Genomic DNA, 21,007 nt, shown 5'->3' on the forward strand with positions numbered 1-21,007 from the left:
TCCACTATGCTACACTACATTATGCTTAAAGACCCATATTCCCTGAAACTGAGCTCCTAGCAGTAACAGAAGAAGAGCTGACATGAGGAATTTTGCAGATGCTGGAAACTGAAGAGCTGATCTGGCTTCACTGCCTCTCGTCATACTCTTCCTGCACTGGTCATTCTTTTTTATCCCCCTTTAAAATATCCTGCAATTATATCCTTTCATTTTAGGTTTCAGTCAACAACTGCACTTTTTGTATTGCTCAACATCCTATTCTCCACACTTTAGAATACAAATGTTGCCCCCCAGTAGGATCCAAGAACTGAGGTGAAGGATAGATTTGCAGTTACAGACACTGGAAGGAATACTTTGACAGCTTCCTCAGTCATGACTGCCCTTGATATGGACATTATGATGGTCTACCCTGTCCAGCCTCGCTGCCTGCCCTGATTACTACAAGTTATAAATGTCAACCAAAGAAACAAGGTCAGACTATGTTCTGACAGTGATCCTAAAACTCCACAGTATGGAATTGCAGTCAAAAATCCACAGTCTTATTGTCCACATTTGGAAAGAGGAAGATGGGCCAAAAATCTCAGATAGTCACAATTGCAGTATCTTCAAGAAAGGAGACAAATTTCAATGTGGCAATTACAGAGTGGGATGACCATTGTCTATCACTTATAAATTCACTACCAGGCTTCTCATTGTGTTTTCCTAGTGGCTGAAGATTTGCTTCCCAAATCACAGCATGGATTGTATCCATGATGAGGTACGGGGGGCAAGACCCTGGAAAACATGGAACCTTCCCATCTCTCAGAAGCTACCTCCTAAAGGCAAACCTCAAAGAGGAAATTCATCATCACTTTCAGTGCATCAGCACAGCAGTTTGCTGACTGGGTTAAAGGGTGTTTGAAGATCAAGCCCTCAAACCTGACACAAAACTCTTGGTCCTCTGGCAGCTGTAACCCCTGCCCGACTGAATGCTTGAGATTTGAAGTGCTGCTGTAAGGAATACAAGGCATTGGAAATAAACCACCAATGCTGTCTGTCTTTGCAAAACCCTCCACATTCACTGGAGGCAGACGCAAAGCAATGTCAGTGCCCGACATCCCCAGTACTGAAGCCCCAGCTGCACTCAATTTGCTCTGTTGAACTGTCCACAGCATCTGCATGTGTACAAACTGACACAGACATGGTTTACTAAAGTCTGGTAAGTGAAAAAATTACCAGTGAAAGATTGAAAGATAATCTCAAATCCTCCTTGAGAAAAATGTAACTAATCACTGACCTCTGGGAATCTGTTCATGACAGCTTAAAATGGAGAGGGATGGCATTGTAGTCATCAGGAGTACATGGAAATCCAGCATAAATGGTAGAGGTACATCACCTCCAAGACTATCCATCTGTCAGGCACCTACTGCCACATTGGTGAGAGTCTGAAGCTTTCACTGCCCTATCACTCACCTAAGAATTTGGTTGGAAGAATGTCTTCCAATCCCAAACGATTGCCTAAGAAAAATAACTCGCTAAAGGCAGTCTATGAAAGCTATTGAGAGTGTCACAGTAGTGTAGTGGTTAGCGTAACACTTACAACACCTACTTTTGTCTTTAAGGAGTTTGTCTGTTTTCCCCGTGACCTCAAATCCTGGTGCTCCAACTTCCTCTCACATTCCAAAAATGTACAGGTTAGGGTTAGTAAGTCGTGGTGCCAGAAGCATGTGACTCCAGCACATCCACGGACTGTGTTAGTCATTGATGCAAACAACGCATTTCAGTGTACATGACACAAATAAAGCAAAGCTTAATCTATTGATGTTCACTTTAGTACTTAAAAGTTTTGCTGTCATTCTATATTCACAAAGTTACGAGTCTTAGAAGCTCTTTGATCCACTCCCCAATTAAATATCACATACCTTGCAGCTTTGACCCTTAGTTTTCTTGTGGGTATTGATTTGGAAAACACCACAGAGGCACACAACATGGAGACAGGTCTTTCAACCCAACTCATCCATGGCGCCCAGCCAATTAGTTTCATTTGCCCATGTTTACATACATGTCCCTCTAAACCCCGTCTATCCATGTGTAATTTATTTTTACCCAAGTCTTTTGCATGTGGAACTGACCCAATATTTGGCAGAGAGGAGTGGGGTAGGGGCTGCAGAAAGCAGCGAATGCAGTGACAGTCCAAAGACGTACTGGTTAGTAGACCAATTGGCCATTGTAAAATTGTCCTGTGATTAGGCTAGGGTTAAATAAGTGAGTTCCTGGGTGGCATGGCTCGGTGGGCCGGTGTTCTGTGCTGTATCTCTAAATAAAATAAAACAGGTAGTGTTATTGTGCCAATATTCAATCAATGTGACTGTTGAAGTGAGTGAATTAGAGTCATTAAATATACAAAGCTATTTGTATTCCAGAGATTACTGTGAAAGATGTAGTAGTTAACTGCAGTAGACGAAAGAAATTTAAAATCAAATGGGAGAATGTAAATTTATAGGATGTTTCAGAGCCAAGAACGAAGTCCAACAAGGCTGTTCATTTAGTTTATGTCAGTCTTAAGATTTTCATCATCTTTCAATATAATTAAGGATAAACCAAGCTGTTTCATACAAGGTTTGAAGAGGGTCTCGGCCTGAAATATCAACTGTTTATTCATTTCCATAGATTCTGCCTGACCTACTGAGTTCCCCTAGCATTTTGTGTGTGTTGAACACAGAGTTTGGTAGTTATATTCTTACCTCATAGACAGCTTTTCCCAGCATCTTTCCAACAAATTCAAAGAGCTGCAGATGATTTTCATGGATGTATGAGGTGGGGGATGGGTATAGTCGTTCATCTCCGCTTGTTGTCTGCAAAAAACAAAACCATCGGTCTGAACTAACAACAGAGCCAGGAGGAATTTAACATTATTAGAGGACATTTCATCTCTGGGAATAAGATATAATATTCAGTTTAGAGACAGAGAGAGAGAAAAAAAGATAATAAGCTGCATAAGGCAAAGTACTAGTAAATCCAATTCAGACAGTCAGTGAAAAAAAGAGACATATCTCTATGAATCATATTTGCTCCACTTTTGATTCAAACACTGGTTACCTTGAAGAGATTCAGAGCAGGGTCAAAGACCTTCTTGATGATTTCTTCTAAAAATTCCTTGAAGACACCATCCTGATCAATCCCAGCTTCATCTACTCCAAGATCATTCACAAATTTCACTCTAATGACTCCTTTCATTGTGTTCACAGGTAATCGCCGCAACTGTTCATATCCATCCTAGAGATACAAAAGGCACATCTCACCTGTCAGCTCATTACTAGAAAGACAATGAAAAATTACTTTATTTCATCAATTTGTATTTGTAGTCCTTCAGAATCAGAATCAGGTTTAATATCACTGGCATATGTCGTGAATGCAGTAACAGTACAATATAATTCATGATAAAAGAAAGGCTTCTTGCTTAAGTGTCCAAAAATAATCAGGCAGCAATGATAGATTCCAGATGCCCTGATGCTGTTTCTTCATGACTGCAATGTCCTGGTGAAACCTTACACCGTGCTCGTCACTGACGGCACCAAGATTTGCAGGGAAGAAGCCTAAATGGGAATGCAGAAAATGAATCTTTAGTGACATGTTGCACTTCATGCTTGTATGCTTGAAGCATGTTGTCACCCAGCTGCACATAGCTTGGTGCTCTATAGTTGCCAAGGAAATTTTCAACATCGTCCTTGAATGCCTTCCATGTGATTTTCTCCAGTCCCACTCGAAGTTCTTTGAATTGCCAGCCACTGATGACCTGTTTGATTTGTGGACCAACGAAAATACCTTCCTTAATCTTGGCATCAGTTATTCTGACATGAATTATGAACTAAAATAACAGATAAAGGCAATTATAAAAAATGGTGCGTGGTCAGCAGCGCAAAATCTTTGTTCTTTTTGGGACGCCATATTCTTATGTTTCTTCTTCCCATAATCCCCTTTCTTTTTTTTTGGAAGCGATATTTTATTTACTCTCCTTTATAATTAACTAATCATACGTATTGATACCAACTTTTTCTTATTTATGTATTTTAGAAATTATACTATGTAGATTATTTTAGTATAGTGTTTAATTTTTTTTATATCAGTTTCCGGGGGGTTATCTATATAACATATATCTTTGGAGTTGCCTCCTGCAGAAATGGGGTTAGATTTAGTGTTAGTTAGTTCTTTCTTCAGCCTTTTCTGGCTTAGTTCAGGGTTCTTGGGGATGGAGGGTGGGGCAGTCTTTTTCTTTTTTAGTTTTTTTCTGTTGGCTGATTTAGTACTACAAGGGTGTCTGCAGTGTCGAGATTTCCGGTTCCTCTCTGATCATGCATTCCTCTTCCAATTTCATGAGGTCACATTATGGTTAACCCTTTACTCACCAAAGGGTTAATCTTAAATTATGGTTCACATTATTAATTTTGTCTCTTGGAATACAAATGGTTTAAACCATCCGATAAAACAGAAAAAGATTTTCAAAGTATTCCAAAGACTGAATGCTCATATTATTTTTGCACAAGAAACTCATGTAAGGAAAGAGGATAATCAACGCTTCTTTAAGTTCTGGAAAGCAGCGCAAAATCCATAAGACATATCCAAAAGTATTCAGGAAGCAAATTCTTTGTTGTCCAGTGTTATTAAGAAATACTAATGGTTTAGTATCTGACTCACCAGGTGGTGTTGCTTTCCACATTACCTTCCGCTCACTGGGTTCGCAGGAAAATTCATTACAATGCTGTATAACATCCATAAAAGTGAATTCAAAGAGTGTTGAGGTTATTAATAGGAACAACAACCAAAAGTCTAGAAAATCTGCTATTCTGGCACCGAAATCTGAAGTGTGCTGGACTAACCGAGTCCTTCTGCTTGTCAGTGACAGAGATGTGACGATCCTTGCTCTTGGACTCCCAGATTTTGGACAGGGTAGCAGCCATTATCTGGGAGCCATCCATCTCCCATTACTGCTTCAGTTGTGGCTTTCTGCAGTTATATCTATTCACTGGGAGATTGCCAGAACTGAACCTTAGGTTGGTGGGGAATATTGGTAGCTTGGGTTGAGGTGTTTGATGTTGCAGTGTTTGCCAAGGTTGGCAATCAGCTTGCAGACATGTCACTATCATTTGAAGTGACATCCTCAGTGTGCAGTTGTTGGTACAAAGTTCAAAGTAAAATTTATTATCAGAGTACATACATGTCACCACATTCAACACTGAGATTCTTTTTCTGCAGGCATGCTTAGCAAATCTATAAAAAAATAACTGTAAACAGGATTGATGAACAACAAACTGTGCAAATGCCAATATAAATAAATAGCAATAAATAACGAGAACAAGGAGTCCTTGAGGTCCATCGGTTGTGGAAGCACCTGAAATAGAATGAACGTAGTTATATACCCTTTTGTTCAAGAGCCTGATGGTTGACGGGTAGGAACTGTTCCAGAACCTGGTGGTACGAGTCCTGAGGCTCCTGTACCTTCTAGCTGATGTCAGCAGTGAGGAAAAAGCATGGCCTGGGAGGTGAGGATCTTTGATGATGGATGTTGCTTTTCTGTGGCAACATTTCATGTAGACGTTCAATGTTTGGGAGGGTTTTACTGTGATGTACTGGGCCAAATCCATTACCTTCTGAAGGAATTTCGGCTCACAGGTATTGGTGTTCCCATGGTGTAATGCAGCCAGTCAGCACACTTTCCACCACATATCTGTAGAAGTTTGCCAAGGTTTTTGGTGACATGCCGAATCTTCGCAGGCTCCTGAGGAAGTAGAGATGCTGTCATGCTTTCTTTGCAATCATATTTATATGATGCATCCAGGACAGGTCCTCTGAGATAGTGACACTCAGGAATTTACAGTTACTCACCCTCTCCATCTCTGATCCTCCGATGAGTACTGGCTCACGGACCTCTGCTTTCCTCTCCTGAAGTCTGCAATTAGTTTCCTGCTATTATTGACAGTGAGTGAGAGGCTGTTATTACACCACTCAGCCAAATTTTCTATCTCCCTCCTCTCTGCTGATTCATCAGCACCTTTAACATTTTTGATCAACACCTTTGGTGTTTCTCTCTGGGAGTGCTCATGTTTATATAGGTTACCCCCCCCCCCCCCACCCGGGTCACTTGCCTCCAAGACAGTATGATTCCCTAAGAGCCAAAGAAATGCCAGCCAATAGAATTCAAAGGTCAACTGAAAGGATAGCCAATCAGGATCGAGGCAAACAAACAACTGGGGGGGGGGAGAGGGGGGGAGATATATAAACGCAGACACTCCCAGAGAGAAACACCAACAACTGTACACTGAGGATGTCACCATGTCACCTCGACTGGTGATGAAACGTCTGTAAACACCACAACATCAATTCATAGACTAATGCTGGAGACTAGCAAAGGCGTTGGATTGGCACTATCATAACCAAAAACCCCTGTAGTATGAACAATTTGGGCAGAAGAAACAGTAAGAGTTTGTGCATCTTTGAGCTTCAACACTGCCAGTGCATTAATCTAGGCATGAAAAGAAAGAACAAACCTGCACAACGTATGCCAGAGCCAGTTTATAATAACTGAACAAATCTACATGAAATTGGGATATATACACAGTAGAAAAATTCAGAAATTTTTGAGAGAATTTGAGGAATGTGTCTTCATCTCCATTACATTTGCAAACCAGGGGGGGGAATACCAGGCCTAGGAATGGAACAATTAAAGTTCCAATGCAGTAAAGCACTGATCTCAACCAAAACCTGGGTACCTCGAGCATTCGAGATCTGCGGATCGTAACGTGGATGACGTGAGGGGAAACAGAACTTGTCTCCACCAATCCCAGTGATTCCTTCTCCCTTGTTACCATATTCCGAAAAAGCAGCACTCTCTATTAAAACAAAATCAGCACGGATAAGTTATGGACAGATTATGTATTGCTTTAAATTTGTTCACTGAGTTCAGCTTTTTGGCAAATTGGGGTAAATTATAATGAAAGCTTAAAGAGTTCTATATTTTAAAGAACTTTTAATCACCTCTACAATTGTGAACATTTTTGACATTATTAAAAATATATGAGTTAGAAACAGGAGAAGGACAGAGGAAGTGACTTTTGTAAAATTAAAGCTACTTTTTAGGATGAAGCCCATCAGGACCCAAGAACCTGCCAGTCTGCAGCTTCAGTAAGTTGTTCAGAGCAAGTTCCTCTCTCCTATAGAGGTGTATAAAATAACTAGGGACAGAGGTAAAAGGTGATGATGCAAGGTTGGGAAAGTCGATAATTCAAATACATAGATTTAAGGTGAGAGTGGAAAGATTGAATGGGAATCTGTGAGGTGATACTTTGCAGAGTGTTATGAGATGCCAGAGGAAGTGATTGAGGTGGGTATAATGACAACAATTAAATGACATTTGGACAGGTACATGTATAGCAAAGACTTGGAGGGATTGGGCCAAATGGAAGCAAATGGGACTAACTGAGATGAGCATCTAAGAATAGACAAGTTACGCTAAAGGGCCTGTTATATTGGTGTAAAGCTCCACCACTCCCAATTTCCATTTTTCAGATATTTTGGATGTTCCTTGTATCCTCTAATTAAGAGTTCCCAATTTCTCTTATGGCATGGACCGATACCATGAAGCAAGGGGTCTGTGGACTCCAGGTTAGGAAACGCTACTCTACAGTTAAAGGCCCTTTAAATTCAGTGGCCAATTCTTTATTTTCCATAATTAATACTCTGTACTCACTATCTATAGGACAATTTCTCAATTTATTAACTCACTTCAGAATCAGAATCAAGTTTATTATCACCAGCATGTGACATGAAATTTGTTAATTTAGCAGCAGCAGTTCAATGCAATACATAATCTCGCAGAGACAGAAAAAATAATAATAAAATAAAACAATAATAAACAAGTAAATCAATTACATATATTGAATAGATTATTAAAAAATGTGCAAAAACAGCAATACTGTATATTTTTACACACTTGTCGAAACCATCACAGTAATTAAAAATGTCACAGACTAAAGAAGTATGTGATAGAATTTCTCACATACCAAGCATACAATTGAGTATTTTGAGAACTTGGAGGAAAAGGCAGCAAACCAAATTGTTTTTATATTCCTGACCACTACAGCTTCTTTTGTTGTCTTCTATCCCTTTATTCCCATTCTTAGGATTTAGCAAATGAAACAAATGAAAATTTGGAAGACTTGATTATCAATGTCCACTATGAAGGTGTTGCCACTGGTACTGATAAGAGGTTGCACTGCACATATTCATGAGTCAATTAATACATAGCTCAGCTCATTTAATGACTTAAAATTAGATATATATTTATTCACTAATGTTCGTTACTTCATTTAGGTGACTAATTTAAGTGAACCATGATACCAAATGGATTGGACTCTGTAGTCCACATTATGACGTGTTTCTGATCACTTCTTTTTGTCCCTATTTTGGGTGATTTTGAATCAGAGCAGCCTGCAAATAACGAACACTGAGCTGAAATGAATATGTCTGGATTCTTTTGCTTTTGTGTTCTACATTCTGCTACTGTGTGATCTGAAATCTCCGGAGGGGAAGGCCCCAAATCCTCGGTTTTTGCCTGTTGCTTGGCGGCCGGGGCTGGGGTCGAAGCGCTCGGCAGAGATGGTGCTCGGTGTCGGAGGGTTGGTCAGAGGTTCGAAGTTTTCAGACTAAGTCAGAGTCGGACTGTGGTCGGGTGCTTCTAGGATGCTGCATCGGCAAGTCTGTGGCGCTGGAAGCTCATGGCAGGGAGAGTTTTTCTTCCTTCTACCGTCTGCGTGAGATGATGGGCTATTGGGACTTTGAGACTTTTTTTACCGTGCCCATGGTCTGCTCTTATCAAATTACGGTATTGCTTTGCACTGTTGTAACTATGTGTTATAATTATGTAGTTTTCATCAGTTTTAGTCTTGGTCTGTCTTGTGTTTCTGTGATGTCATACCGGAGGAACATTGTATCATTTTTTAATGCATGCATTTCTAAATGACAATAAACGAGGACTGAGTGTCCTCATAATCTAATCTATATTCTGTGATTTTCGCTCAATTTTTTTGTTGCCATTTGCACGTTTTGCTTTTTTTGCACGGGGGGGGTGGATGTTTTTCTTTGAACAGTTCTACAGTTTTTCTTTGTTTTATGGCTGGCTGTGGGGAAGACAAATCTCAGGGTTGTACACTGCATACATACTTTGATAATAAATGTAGTTTGAATCTTTGAATTTGCCAGATCAAGTAAGTTGTTTCATGGGCAATTCAGTTAAACAAAATTCAATGTACAGATATTTTTCACAATGGTACTTACATTTTTATGTGGAATTGTATGAGGAATATACTGCAATAGGAACTGAGCTCTCTTCCTGCCTTTATCCAAGTCCTGGAATATCAAGCTGGGTTTCAAGTCCCTTTAAGGATAAGAGGTACAGCTCAATTTAAAGTGTTCAAAAGCTCTAGAATGTAGTAGTATTAGGAGAAATTCTCAGCACAGAAAATCAATTGGTAATGATATCAACCAACTCAAGGAAAAAATTGTTTATTCGGGCATCAGCAATTTAAGACAGTAAATTGGTCATGACAAAAGCCCTCGGGATGGCAAGTGTTCTGCATCCAAAAACAACTGGCATGCTGATTTTTTAGTACTGAAAATTGTGCACATTCACATGGAGCACTGCTGCAAGCAATCAGCATCCATCATCAAAGACTCCCATCATCCAGGTCATGTCCTCTTCTCACCACCACTGAGTAGGAAGCACAGAATCCTTAGGTCCTATACCATCAGGTTCAGGAGGTTATTACCCTACAACCATCTGGCTCCTGAATCAGTGTGGATGTCTTCACTCACCACTACTCTGAACTGATTCTACAACCTACAGACTCACTTTCAAGGACTCTTTACAACTCATGTTCTCAATATTTTGTCTTTTTTTAAACATTGATTGTTTGTCTGTTTATGTAGCTTTTGGTAAAGTTCTATTGCATTTATTTTTTCCCTGTAAATGGGAATCTCAAGGTATGATATGATAACATATACGTATGTATGTTGGTAATAAATTTACTTTGAACTTTGAACCCATTCTGACTACATTGTACTGGTTTGTGTCGAGCTTCAATTGTTGCTGAAGTTGCACTCATGCAGGGCGTGCAAAGTATTCCATTTCACTGAACTTTGCTTAGGAGATTTGGAAAAGCTTTGAGAGTTAGGGAGCCGAGTCACTCATCACAGGATATTCATTCTCCGATTTCTTCAAGTATTTTCAGTACATGGGCTAAGACAGTTGAGTTTTCGTCAATGGCAACCTCAAAGATGTTGATGGTGAGGTATAACCCCTACAAGAGTCTGGTTGCAGACCATTTCATTTTTTATTAAGGGTACAAACAAAGGCATTACTCTTTTAGTGACTGTGACCACATTAAACGCATTTAAGATACAGTTTTCAAAGAGCAGGGCAATTAAAGGTTACAGGGAAAAGGCAGGCAGGCACAACTGAGTCCACAGCCAGCTCAGCCATGACCTTACTGAATGGCAAAGCAAGCTCGATGGGCCAGATAGATTACCCCCACTCCTTTTTCTTATGTTCTTCCATTACAGATCTATTATTCACTCACTTGCGCAGCCAGTGATCCTCAGGAGCAAAGCGTCGTCGGCAGTCTCGTTCATACAAGGTCATCAACCATCCGTGAACAGAATGGAACAGCTCCAGTTGCTCTCCATTCGCATTTTCTACAAATACAAAACCAATCTCTTCATCTAGATCGCTCACAATTATAACTCTTAGCTTCTCCCCTCCCCAACACATTGCAGCTGAGAAACAATGTCAAATCCATCACATAAAATAATGGTTCTGTTTACTCTACACATTTATACATTGAGCAATGTCAGACAATGACATTTGTGTCTAAAAAGATTTGCTGAGATAATTTTCAGTGAATCAATTCTGCATTGTTTACATCGTTCGAGAAGCAGTTCATCTTTGTTTTTCATGACTGGCAGAAACAATGCATATTTTTAAAAATGGGAAGCGACAACTTTTTACAGTTCTCTTCTGTTCACCTGGGTGATCTGGTAGCATAAGTAGTACAGTGTCATAAAATAACATCCTTGTCCCTTACTTTCCATTACATCTATACTTAATCGGCAGTCACTATTAATTAAATGTTTGCTTTTGCCCAAACTAATAATCCTTGGATGATAAAGCAACCATAACTGGCACTGCAAAGATAAACTACTAGGATAATCAAGCTACCAGGAGAGCACATTGTCAAGCACAACAGTAACAGACCCCTGAAAGTCAAATTGAAGTCATCAAAGCCCTCCTATTTATATACACTCAGAGGCCACTTTATTAGGTACACCTGTACACCTTTTAATGCAAATATCTAATCAGCTGGCAGCAACTCAATGCATAAAAACATGCAGACAGGATTAAAAGGCTCAGTTGCTGTTCAGACCAATGAACAGAAAATGGTGCAAAAAACAAAACAAATTCAGTGAGCAGCTGTTCTGTGGGTGAAAAGGCCTCGTTAATGCGAGAGGTCAGAGGAGAATGGCCAGACTGGTTTAAGCTAACAGCAAGGCGATGGTAACTCATGTGTTACAACAGTGACGCACAGCAGAGTATCTCTGAATGCATAACACATGGACCCTTGAAGTGGATGGGCTACAGTAGCAGAAGACCAGAAATATACACTCAGTGGTCACTTCACCGGGTACAGGAGGTAGCTAATAATGTGGCCAAAGAGTGTATTTGAACAGTGGGTATATATGCTCCTCACATTCTGATGCTCAAATCTCCAGTGTTTCCACTAACTTGGTTTGCCACGAAGATAGATCAGTGACTATTACTGATACTATGCAGCCAACTTACCCAGAATACCATCCCAGATCATTTTAAATACAAAACTATTTAGGAAAGAGGAGATGGTGACCAGCTCTTCCAATTTAAATGATACTTGCTCGTCATACACCTCAATGTCATCCAAAATCCTGTAATAAAGATATTAAGAATTTATTATTTAAAACAAACGAGAAAGAAAACAAGAGTAAAGAAGGGGAACTGTCATAGTAAACAAGTTATATTTAATTTCCCATTACTTCCATAGCAAACAGAAATTTAGTTAAATTACAGCATTTCTCAAGGAAATCACTATTCCCAATGATGAGGAATAAAAACTGAATTACTATGGTCATTCCATGAAGCTTCGGCTAATTGGGCCAAAATGTACTGGTCCCGATGTGTCCCAATGTATTATAGAATACATGGAGCAAAAAATCCTGAGCTTTAACCTTTTTAAAGGACGTTAAGGACCCACATTATAAACTGCATCAAGACAAACCCAGGTTAACTTACGTGATAAGGTGCCGTGAGCAGTCACAAAACAACATCAGCATTGCAAGAAGTCGTTTGGATTCCTCAGTGTCATTGTTTAGGCACTCAAGGAATAGCTTCAAGCCCCCCTGGGGCCCCAGTTCACAAATGAATGCCCACAATTTGGGCAACAAGTCATCTAAATAGGTTAACCCTGAAACAAAGAAATGCAATCACTCAAACTAAAAAACTCATCCCTGGGTACAATCAGAGTTGAGTATGCTCATTCAACTGTCCTCCTCAAGAGCCATATATGATTAAAAATAAGTACTTATCTTCAGTATATCCCTTTCCCCATTTATGAATGATGTACTTTTATCTACAAGTAAAATCAATCATCAACTGTGTGTGTGAGAGGGAGGGATGGGAGAAGGGCTTAATTTTACTGTAGCTGTTGTTGTTGCTTGTGTTGTGCTGCTGAACATTGTGAGCAGGCTACATTGGCAACACACGTAACACACATAAAATGCTGGAGGAACTCAGCAGGTCAGGCAGGAAGGGGGAAGCAAAGAAGGGATGTTCTGACATCTTCCCCCTTCCTTCTCAATCCTGAAGATGGGTCTCAGCCCAAAACGTTGACTCTTTATTCCTTTCCGTAGGTGCTACCTGACCTGTTGAGTTCCTCTAGTATTTGGTGTGTGTTGCGGTGGATTTCCAGCATCCGCAGACCTTCTCATGTTTATGACATGCTACTTTGGTGCCAGAATGCGTGGCAGCACTTGCAGGCTGCCCCTGGCACACCCTTCTGTGTGCTGGTTGTTAGTGCAAATGTTACATTTAACTGTATGTTTCAATGTAAATATGAATCTAAATCCAAATCCAATATAGAAGTAAGTATGTCGGGCATTAACCTTAAAAGTCAACGGAGGTAAGATGACAAAACGATAAGCTATATTGTAAACCAGCTTTTACAGAAAATAAAAATAAATCTAAACTTTCAGGAACTAATGGTTAGGTAATGCTAATTTTTTTTAATCATGATGCCAAGGTGATGGAAGGGGACTGCAATGATAACAAAAAGTAGAGAAGACAGATTTTGTTTACTTAACCAACTAAATGTTGAGTTGTTGGAAACTATGCATTATAGACAGAAAGGTAAATAGACACTATATTTGATAAATGGAGGCATTAATTCAAGATGATCACCAAAGGATGAAAACAAAGGTTTGGAGAAAATCTTCAGAAAGATATTGAGGCAGAATTTACTATAACTTTAAGAGAAAATGAGGAAACATGTTTGAAACGAAAGAGCATGAGGTATGATAAACTGCCCAGAACCATGGAGGTCAGTACTTTCTTGCTGACAGCTGAGATGGGGTAAACTGTCCAGGACTATGTAGTTCGGTACTTCCTGCTGACAGCCGAGATGGAGTAAACTGTCCAGGATTACGTAGGTCAGTACTTCCTGCTGACGACTGACATGAGCTAAACTGTCCAGGACTATGTAGTTCAGTACTTCCTGCCGACAGCTGAGATGGGTGAATTCCAGGATTATGTAGGTCAGTACTTCCTGCTGACAGCTGAAATTCTGTCATATTTTGCTACACCTTTCTTCTGGTTTTGAGTGATGAGAAAAATATCTTAACTGTGCACCTCCAAAGAGCTTATTTTACAGATTCACTACATAGACAGATCATGACATACCAGTGAGAATCTGGAGTCGGATCTGGGTGAGGGTGGTCAATGACGTCTGATACAACACACAGATACTGCAGACTTTTTGCACCTCAGGAGAGTCCACACGCTTCCCACCAACTGGTTTCAAAATGTTCCGCATGGATGCTGACTTTTGAAAAGCTCGTCTGAAGAGATCTACAATAAAATTTAAACCTTTTAACGTCCTTTTATGCTAACCTATGCATGAACACTGGATCAGAGAAATGCAAAGATTTCACTACTTAGACACAATGGAACAAAACCATATAATTCTGAATCCTTCCATAGCCATTAATACCTCTAGAAATGGGCTGAGCAGAACTATATTTTTGGACAAATTGTTCTGAACATCTACATTTTGCAGTGAAAAATCTTAAAATTTCTGGACCACAAGACTGCATTTATCGATTGTCCTCCCAGCTCTTAGTCCATCAGCCCCTAGGTTATGGATGGCAGCTGCTTTTTCAATTTTTTAATAATCTGTTGAAGTTTTTACTTACACCAGATTTTCTGGCAGCAAATTTTACAGATGTATCATGAAATGGGGGTGTATGGGGTGTCTAGAGAGGGGAAGCACCTTTGATGGGGGGGCCTGACGTGCCCTTTTTCAGGGCAGCTTGTCCACCTTTGGTCCCCACCTGGCGCTCAGCTCTCACCTGTGGCTCCAAGTAGCTGTAGCACGCGCAACGGCCACACCCCAGTAAACCGTCTCGGTGAGGGTAGCCGACGGGTCTTTGACCCTCGGTGAGGTAGGGGACCTGCCTGTCCCAGCGTGTGAAGTCTGGCCCTGGCAGATGGAGTGGAAGAGACTGATTAATGGTCCAATGGTCAAGGAGGCAGGCCAGCAGATGTTGGTGGAACGCTAAGAGCACGACAAGGCACTTAGACGTCCTGGTCATCCACTGCAAGAGGTGGTGACCTCTTTAAGCTCACCCGACACTGCTGTAACCTGCCGGGTACATGATCTCCCAATATGTCAGAGTGGCATGGAGGGAAATTGTCCACCAACTGGAATCTCCAGATGCGACCTAAAGCGAGCAATCATGAAATAGCTACTTCTTCAGCCTCTGTCTAATCTTTGATCTTGGAATTTATGGCTCCTATAGTTACAAGCTTCTCTATAATAAGAAACAAGACCCTTGGGTTGGTCATGGAATCAGTCAACACACTTCTCTGCTTTTTCTAGTTCCACATTCCAGCAAATGTCTTGCCTGAACCTTAAAAAGTATGTTCCACAGGGCAGGGACTGCATTTCCTGTAAGGATTTAGAGTATAGAGAATGAATATTCTCTGTATATGATACTCATGGACATATCTGAGGCACCAGCACAAGCCAGAGGTTGGTTATTGAGTAACAAGGTCTAGAAATTTACAATACTACTGCTGACTCTGAAAGATGTGCAACCCATGCATGTGTGCGGCTGGCATGCAATGGGCCACGTGATACTAGACAGCCCAGCAGTATTTGCAGAGACATAGATAAAAGCAGTATACAGTGGACCATCTCATCAACGTGAAGGGACTTGCCCCTGCTGCCAGCTGTACAGCAATGAGCAGCAAACACGAAGAGGAGGCCGAGATAGAGCCTTTCTTCCTGGGATGCTGATGGACAACCTAGTGGAAATAGCAGTGAAAGCAAGCCCGAAAGCTTGCCTTACACCATTCTCATACTCATCTCATCTGCACTTGTCTACCGTGCAAACATATACACTGCTATTCCACACCAAACGACTGGGTGAAATCTTACTACATATAAAAAGGTTAACAAACTAGGTTGTGCACTCCGTTCAATCCTTTCCCAGTGCTTCTGGTGGCAGGGTATAGGGAGGGGAGGGAAGTACTTTTCCCCAAATTCATTTGTTAGGAGCTTCACTCGTATAGAAAAGGGCAGACTAGACTGCACTCAAAATCACATGCTAGATACGAAAGCACTGAGTTGTAACCTGCTATATCTACTAAATGGTGAGTAAATAAAAGCCCAGGTGATAATCAGATATTAGTAATCAATTACACTTTCTCACTTTCGCCAAAAATCATTTCCTTTCTTTAGAAACACACCAACACACACACAATGCTGGAGGAACTCAGCAAGTCAGGCAGCACCTATGGAGAGGAATAAGCAGTCGATGTTTCAGGAATAAACAGTCAATGTTTCAGGTTCACTGGATGTGGCCAGTGCCTACCCCACCATTTATGGCCCAGAGAGTTACTTGCTAGGCTACGTCAGGGGATAATTAATAATCAATCAAATTGGTTGTATTACTAGAGATTATCAATCACTTTAACATAGGCCAGACAGGATACTAAAAAGTAAGTTTTCTTCTCTAAACAACATCATTTGACTAGTTAAGGACAATCTAGTAACTTCAAAGCCAGCTTTATTATTCTTGTTTGTAAATCAACGATCTTCATTTTAATTCTTCATTTAATACCCAATTGTTATCACTGGATTTAAATGCACTTCACTAGACCAAATGTCCTGGCCTCTGGAAGCCAGTTGAGACATCTGACTACAATGCTCTGAACCAGTACCTACAGTGCAAGAACGTGCAGGCCAATTGTAGGGCTTAAGATTAAATCAAATGGGTCCAAGATCACACTGAGCAATTCAGACAGGCACTGGGCCTGCACAGCAATGAAGATGGAGAGTTAGAAGGCAACAGTCATTCAGTCCTATGTGCCAATAATTCAATTTCTCTTTCCACAATTTATACCTGACTTACTGAGTGTTTCCAGCATTTTCTGTTTTACCACAGATTTTCAGCACCAATTTTTTTTTTATTTACAACAACCCTTTAGAATCATGCTTCTCAGTAACAAGACTAAAACATGCTTACTTTTGACCTGAATGTTATTTGAAGTGCTGGAGAACTGAGCAGGTGAGTGCATCATGTCTTGAGTCTCAGTTAATTTCTTGCTCAGCACATCGTGAAACAACATGCGAATGACCCTGACACTCCACAAGTACTGCAGCTGCTTGGTCACTAATGGCATCGCTTCATTCATCCTAACAGGAGGCACAATCAAACAGTCACCAAGTTATCTTCAATACTCATTAAAACAGTGTAAATGGTGTTTTAAAATGAAACCAAACTGCAATTTATTTAAAATCTGCGGTTCTAACTGTGATGTTCATTAATGTTAATGCCAAAGTAAAAAAGTAGTAAAACTTTATTATCAAAGTAGATCTATTTTGCCATCTACAACCCTGAGAATCATTTTCCTGTAGGCATACTCAGCAAATCTATAGAATAGTAACTGTAACAGAATCAATGACAGATCAACCAGAGTGCAGAAGATGACGAACTGTGCAAATACAAATATAAGTAAATTGCAAAAATAACGAGAACATGTGAACAATGAGATGAATACTAAGATAGGTGGAGTTGTGGATAATGAAGTAGGTTTTCAAAGCTTGCAGAGAGACTTAGGCCAGTTAGAAGAGTGGGCTGAAAGATGGCAGATGGAGTTTAATGCTGATAAATGTGGGGTGCTACATTTTGGTAGGACTAATCAAACTAGGACATACATGGTAAATGGTCGGGCATTGAAGAATGCTGTAGAACAGAGGGATCTAGGAATAATTGTGTATAGTTCCCTGAAGGTGGAATCTCATGTGGATAGGGTGGTGAAGAAAGCTTTTAGTATGCTGGCCTTTATTAATCAGAGCATCGAGTATAGGAGTTGGGATGTAATGTTGAAATTGTATAAGGCATTGGTAAGGCCAAATTTGGAGTATTGTGTACAGTTCTGATCACTGAATTATAGGAAAGATGTCAACAAAATAGAGAGAGTACAGAGAAGGTTTACGAGAATGTTACCTGCGTTTCATCTCCTAAGTTACAGAGAAAGGTTGAACAAGTTGGGTCTTTATTCTTTGGAGCGTAGAAGGTTGAGGGGGGACTTGATAGAGGTGTTTAAAATTATGAGGGGGATAGATAGAGTTGATGTGGATAGGCTTTTTCCATTGAGAATGGGGGAGATTCAAACAAGAAGACATGAGTTGAGAGTTAAAGGGCAAAAGTTTAGGGGTAACATGAGGGGGAACTTCTTTACTCAGAGAGTGGTAGCTGTGTGGAACGAGCTTCCAGCAGAAGTGGTAGAGGCAGGTTCGATGTTGTCGTTTAAAGTTAAATTGGATAGATATATGGACAGGAAAGGAATGGAGGGTTATGGGCTGAGTGCAGGTCGGTGGGACTAGGTGATAGTAAGAGTTCGGCACAGACTAGAATGGCCGAGATGGCCTGTTTCTGTGCTGTAATTGTTATATGGTTATATGAATCTTTAAAGTGAGATCTTTGGTTGTGAGACATCTCAATGATGGGGCAAGTGAGTGTAGTTATCCTCCTTTATTCAAGAGCCTGATGGTTGAGGGATACAAACTGTTCCTGAACTAAAAGAACATTTTGCATTTTTTATATTCAAAGCCAACAGCGGGTAATTGTACATCTGAAACTGGTCAACAGATAAGCACTACTAACAAGGCTTAGTTAGCTTTCTGTACAGATATAACATGCCCAACTCTGTTAGAACATTTTTGACTGCACCACTGGGAGATTATCCATTTTACTATATCATCTATCCGGTGTCTCTTGGATGGAAAGTGTCAGTTTGAGAAAGTTGTGCACCAGCTTTTCCCATATCAGCTGCTCTTCTGGCATCACTGATTGAAATGGCAGAACTAAGTAACGAATTATGTTGTGGTAATCTGGACTCAATCCAACAACTACATGTATGAAAGTTGCCAGAAAACATTTCACTTTCAACTCCTACATTCAACAAAGAAGGAACTGTGCCATTTAAATAGCATCAAGGACATCTTTGGGAGGCAGTGCCTCAAGCAGGTGGTATCTATCAGTAAGGACCCTCGCCATGTTACTAAATTCGGGGAGGTGGTACAGGAGCCTTAAGCTCCATACTTAGTGATTCAGAACAGCTTCTTTCCCTCTGCCATCATATTTCTGAATGGTCTATGAACCCATGAAATCTACCTTGTTATTCTTATTTTTCTACACTATTTATGTTTGCAATTTAGAGTAACATATTGTCTTTTCACTGTGTTGCTGTTGCAAAGCAACACATTTCATGTTATGAGTCAGTAATAATAAATCTGGTTCTCATCATTTCCAGAATGCTATCATAGGAAAGCACCATCCACCATTAGAGATCTGCACCACTCAAGCTATGCTCTCTTCTCACTACTGCCATCTGGTAGAAGGCACAAGAGCCTCAGGACTCGCACCACCACGTTCATGAGCAGTTACTAACCCTCATCCATCAGGCTTTCGAATAAAAGGTGATAACTATACACACTTGCCCATCCATCGAAATGTTCCCTAAACCGGTCATCTCACTTTAAGGACTCTTTATCTTATTTCATGGTTTTGTTATTTATTGTTATTATTTATATTTGCATTTGCACAGTTTGTTGTCTTCTGCACTCCGATTGATCTTTCATTGATCCTGTTATAGTTACTATTCTATAGATTTGCTGAGTATGCCCACAGGAAAATGAATCTCAGGGTTGTATGTGGTGACATATGTGTACTTTGGTAATAAAATTTACTTTGAACTTTAAATAAAGGGTCAGAGATAAAATGACAAAGTTCTAACTCACTGAAAGACTTGGTTTTCAAAAGGAAAATTAATCTTAATTTTTAAGGTGGTCATAATAATTACAGTCAATAGTAAGTATGCACTCAGTGGCCACTCTATTAGTTACACCTGTACACCTGCTCATTAATGGAAATATCTGATCAACCAATCACGTGGTGGTAACTCGTCGCACAAAAGCATGCAGACATGGTGAAGAGGTTCAGTTGTTCAGACTGAACATCAGAATGGGGAAGAAATGTGATCTAAGTGACTTTGACCGTGGAATAATTCTTGGTGCCAGACGGGGGTGGTTTGAGCATCTCAGAAACTGCTGAACTGGGATTTTCATGTTCAATCGTCTCTAGAGTTTACAGAGAATGGTGCGAAAAGTGAAAAACATCCAGTGAGCGTCAGGTCTGTGGGTGACAACACCTTGTTATTGAAGGAGGTCAGAGGAGGACTGTCACACTTGTTCAATCTGACAGGAAGACAACACAGTAACTCAAATAACCATGCATTACAACAGTGGTGTGCAGAAGAGCACCTCTGAATGCACAATACATCAAATCTTAGGCTACAGCAGCAGAAGGCCACGATCATAGACTCTGGCCACTTTATTAGCTACAGGAGGTGCCAAATAAAGTTGCCACTGACTGTGTATTGTAAAACTGGCCAAGCTTTGAAATTTCATTTGGATCTTTGATTACATCCGGATCTTGAGCTACAGATTTTAGTAATTCGCACCCAGTTTCAGCATCACAAACTGCTAAGTCATCATGGGAGTGGTCTGAGTCCCGAGAACAGATGGAAGCAAGATAAGAAGGTAAGTTTATTTCTTATTCTTATTTAACTCTTGAAAGACTAAGGGGTATGTATGCAGGGCCAGTTTTCTGTTCTGGGTGTCAGATGTGGGATTTCCAGCCTCCCCGATGGCCACATATGCACCAGATGCATCGAGATGCAGGTCCTTAAAGACCGTGTTAGGGAACTAGAGCTGCAACTTGATGACCTTCGGCTTGTTAGGGAAAGTGAGGAGGTGATAGACAGGAGCTTCAGTGAGGTAGTCACCCCAAGGCTACTGCAGACTACAGCACCCCAAGGCTACAGATAAATGGGTGACTGGCAGGACAGGGAAGGGAGAATGGCAGATAGTGAAGACTACAGCACCCCTGTGGCCGTCCTCCTCAACAAAAGGTACTCCATTTTGATTACTGTTGGGGGAGATGACCTACCTTGGGGAAGCAACAGCAGCCGTGCCTCTGGCACTGAGTCGGGCCCTGTGGCTCAGAATGGGAGGGAACTGAAGAGGATGGCAGCAGTAAAGGGTCTCTATAGTCAGGGGGGCAGATAGGTGATTCTGTGGACGCAAAAAAGAAGCACAATGGT

At 40.6% G+C, this 21,007-nt stretch overlaps 1 protein-coding gene across 3 annotated transcripts in view; it reads right to left on the reverse strand.

The window, feature by feature from the left end:
• ube3b (ubiquitin protein ligase E3B) overlaps positions 1-21,007 on the reverse strand; it is a 77,069-nt gene that overhangs the window by 16,351 nt on the left and 39,711 nt on the right. For all 3 annotated transcript variants that reach the window (XM_072248044.1, XM_072248043.1, XM_072248045.1), the window contains 9 exons: positions 16,864-17,033; positions 14,015-14,182; positions 12,353-12,524; positions 11,870-11,988; positions 10,611-10,725; positions 9,310-9,409; positions 6,747-6,866; positions 3,079-3,255; positions 2,724-2,834 (listed from right to left, as the gene is read on the reverse strand). In XM_072248044.1, the coding sequence (XP_072104145.1) occupies positions 2,724-2,834; positions 3,079-3,255; positions 6,747-6,866; positions 9,310-9,409; positions 10,611-10,725; positions 11,870-11,988; positions 12,353-12,524; positions 14,015-14,182; positions 16,864-17,033 (1,252 nt within the window). The remainder of the gene's footprint in view (positions 1-2,723; positions 2,835-3,078; positions 3,256-6,746; positions 6,867-9,309; positions 9,410-10,610; positions 10,726-11,869; positions 11,989-12,352; positions 12,525-14,014; positions 14,183-16,863; positions 17,034-21,007) is intronic.

The sequence above is a fragment of the Mobula birostris genome, chromosome 31 (genome assembly GCF_030028105.1).
Source record: "Mobula birostris isolate sMobBir1 chromosome 31, sMobBir1.hap1, whole genome shotgun sequence".
Classification (NCBI taxonomy): domain Eukaryota; kingdom Metazoa; phylum Chordata; class Chondrichthyes; order Myliobatiformes; family Myliobatidae; genus Mobula; species Mobula birostris.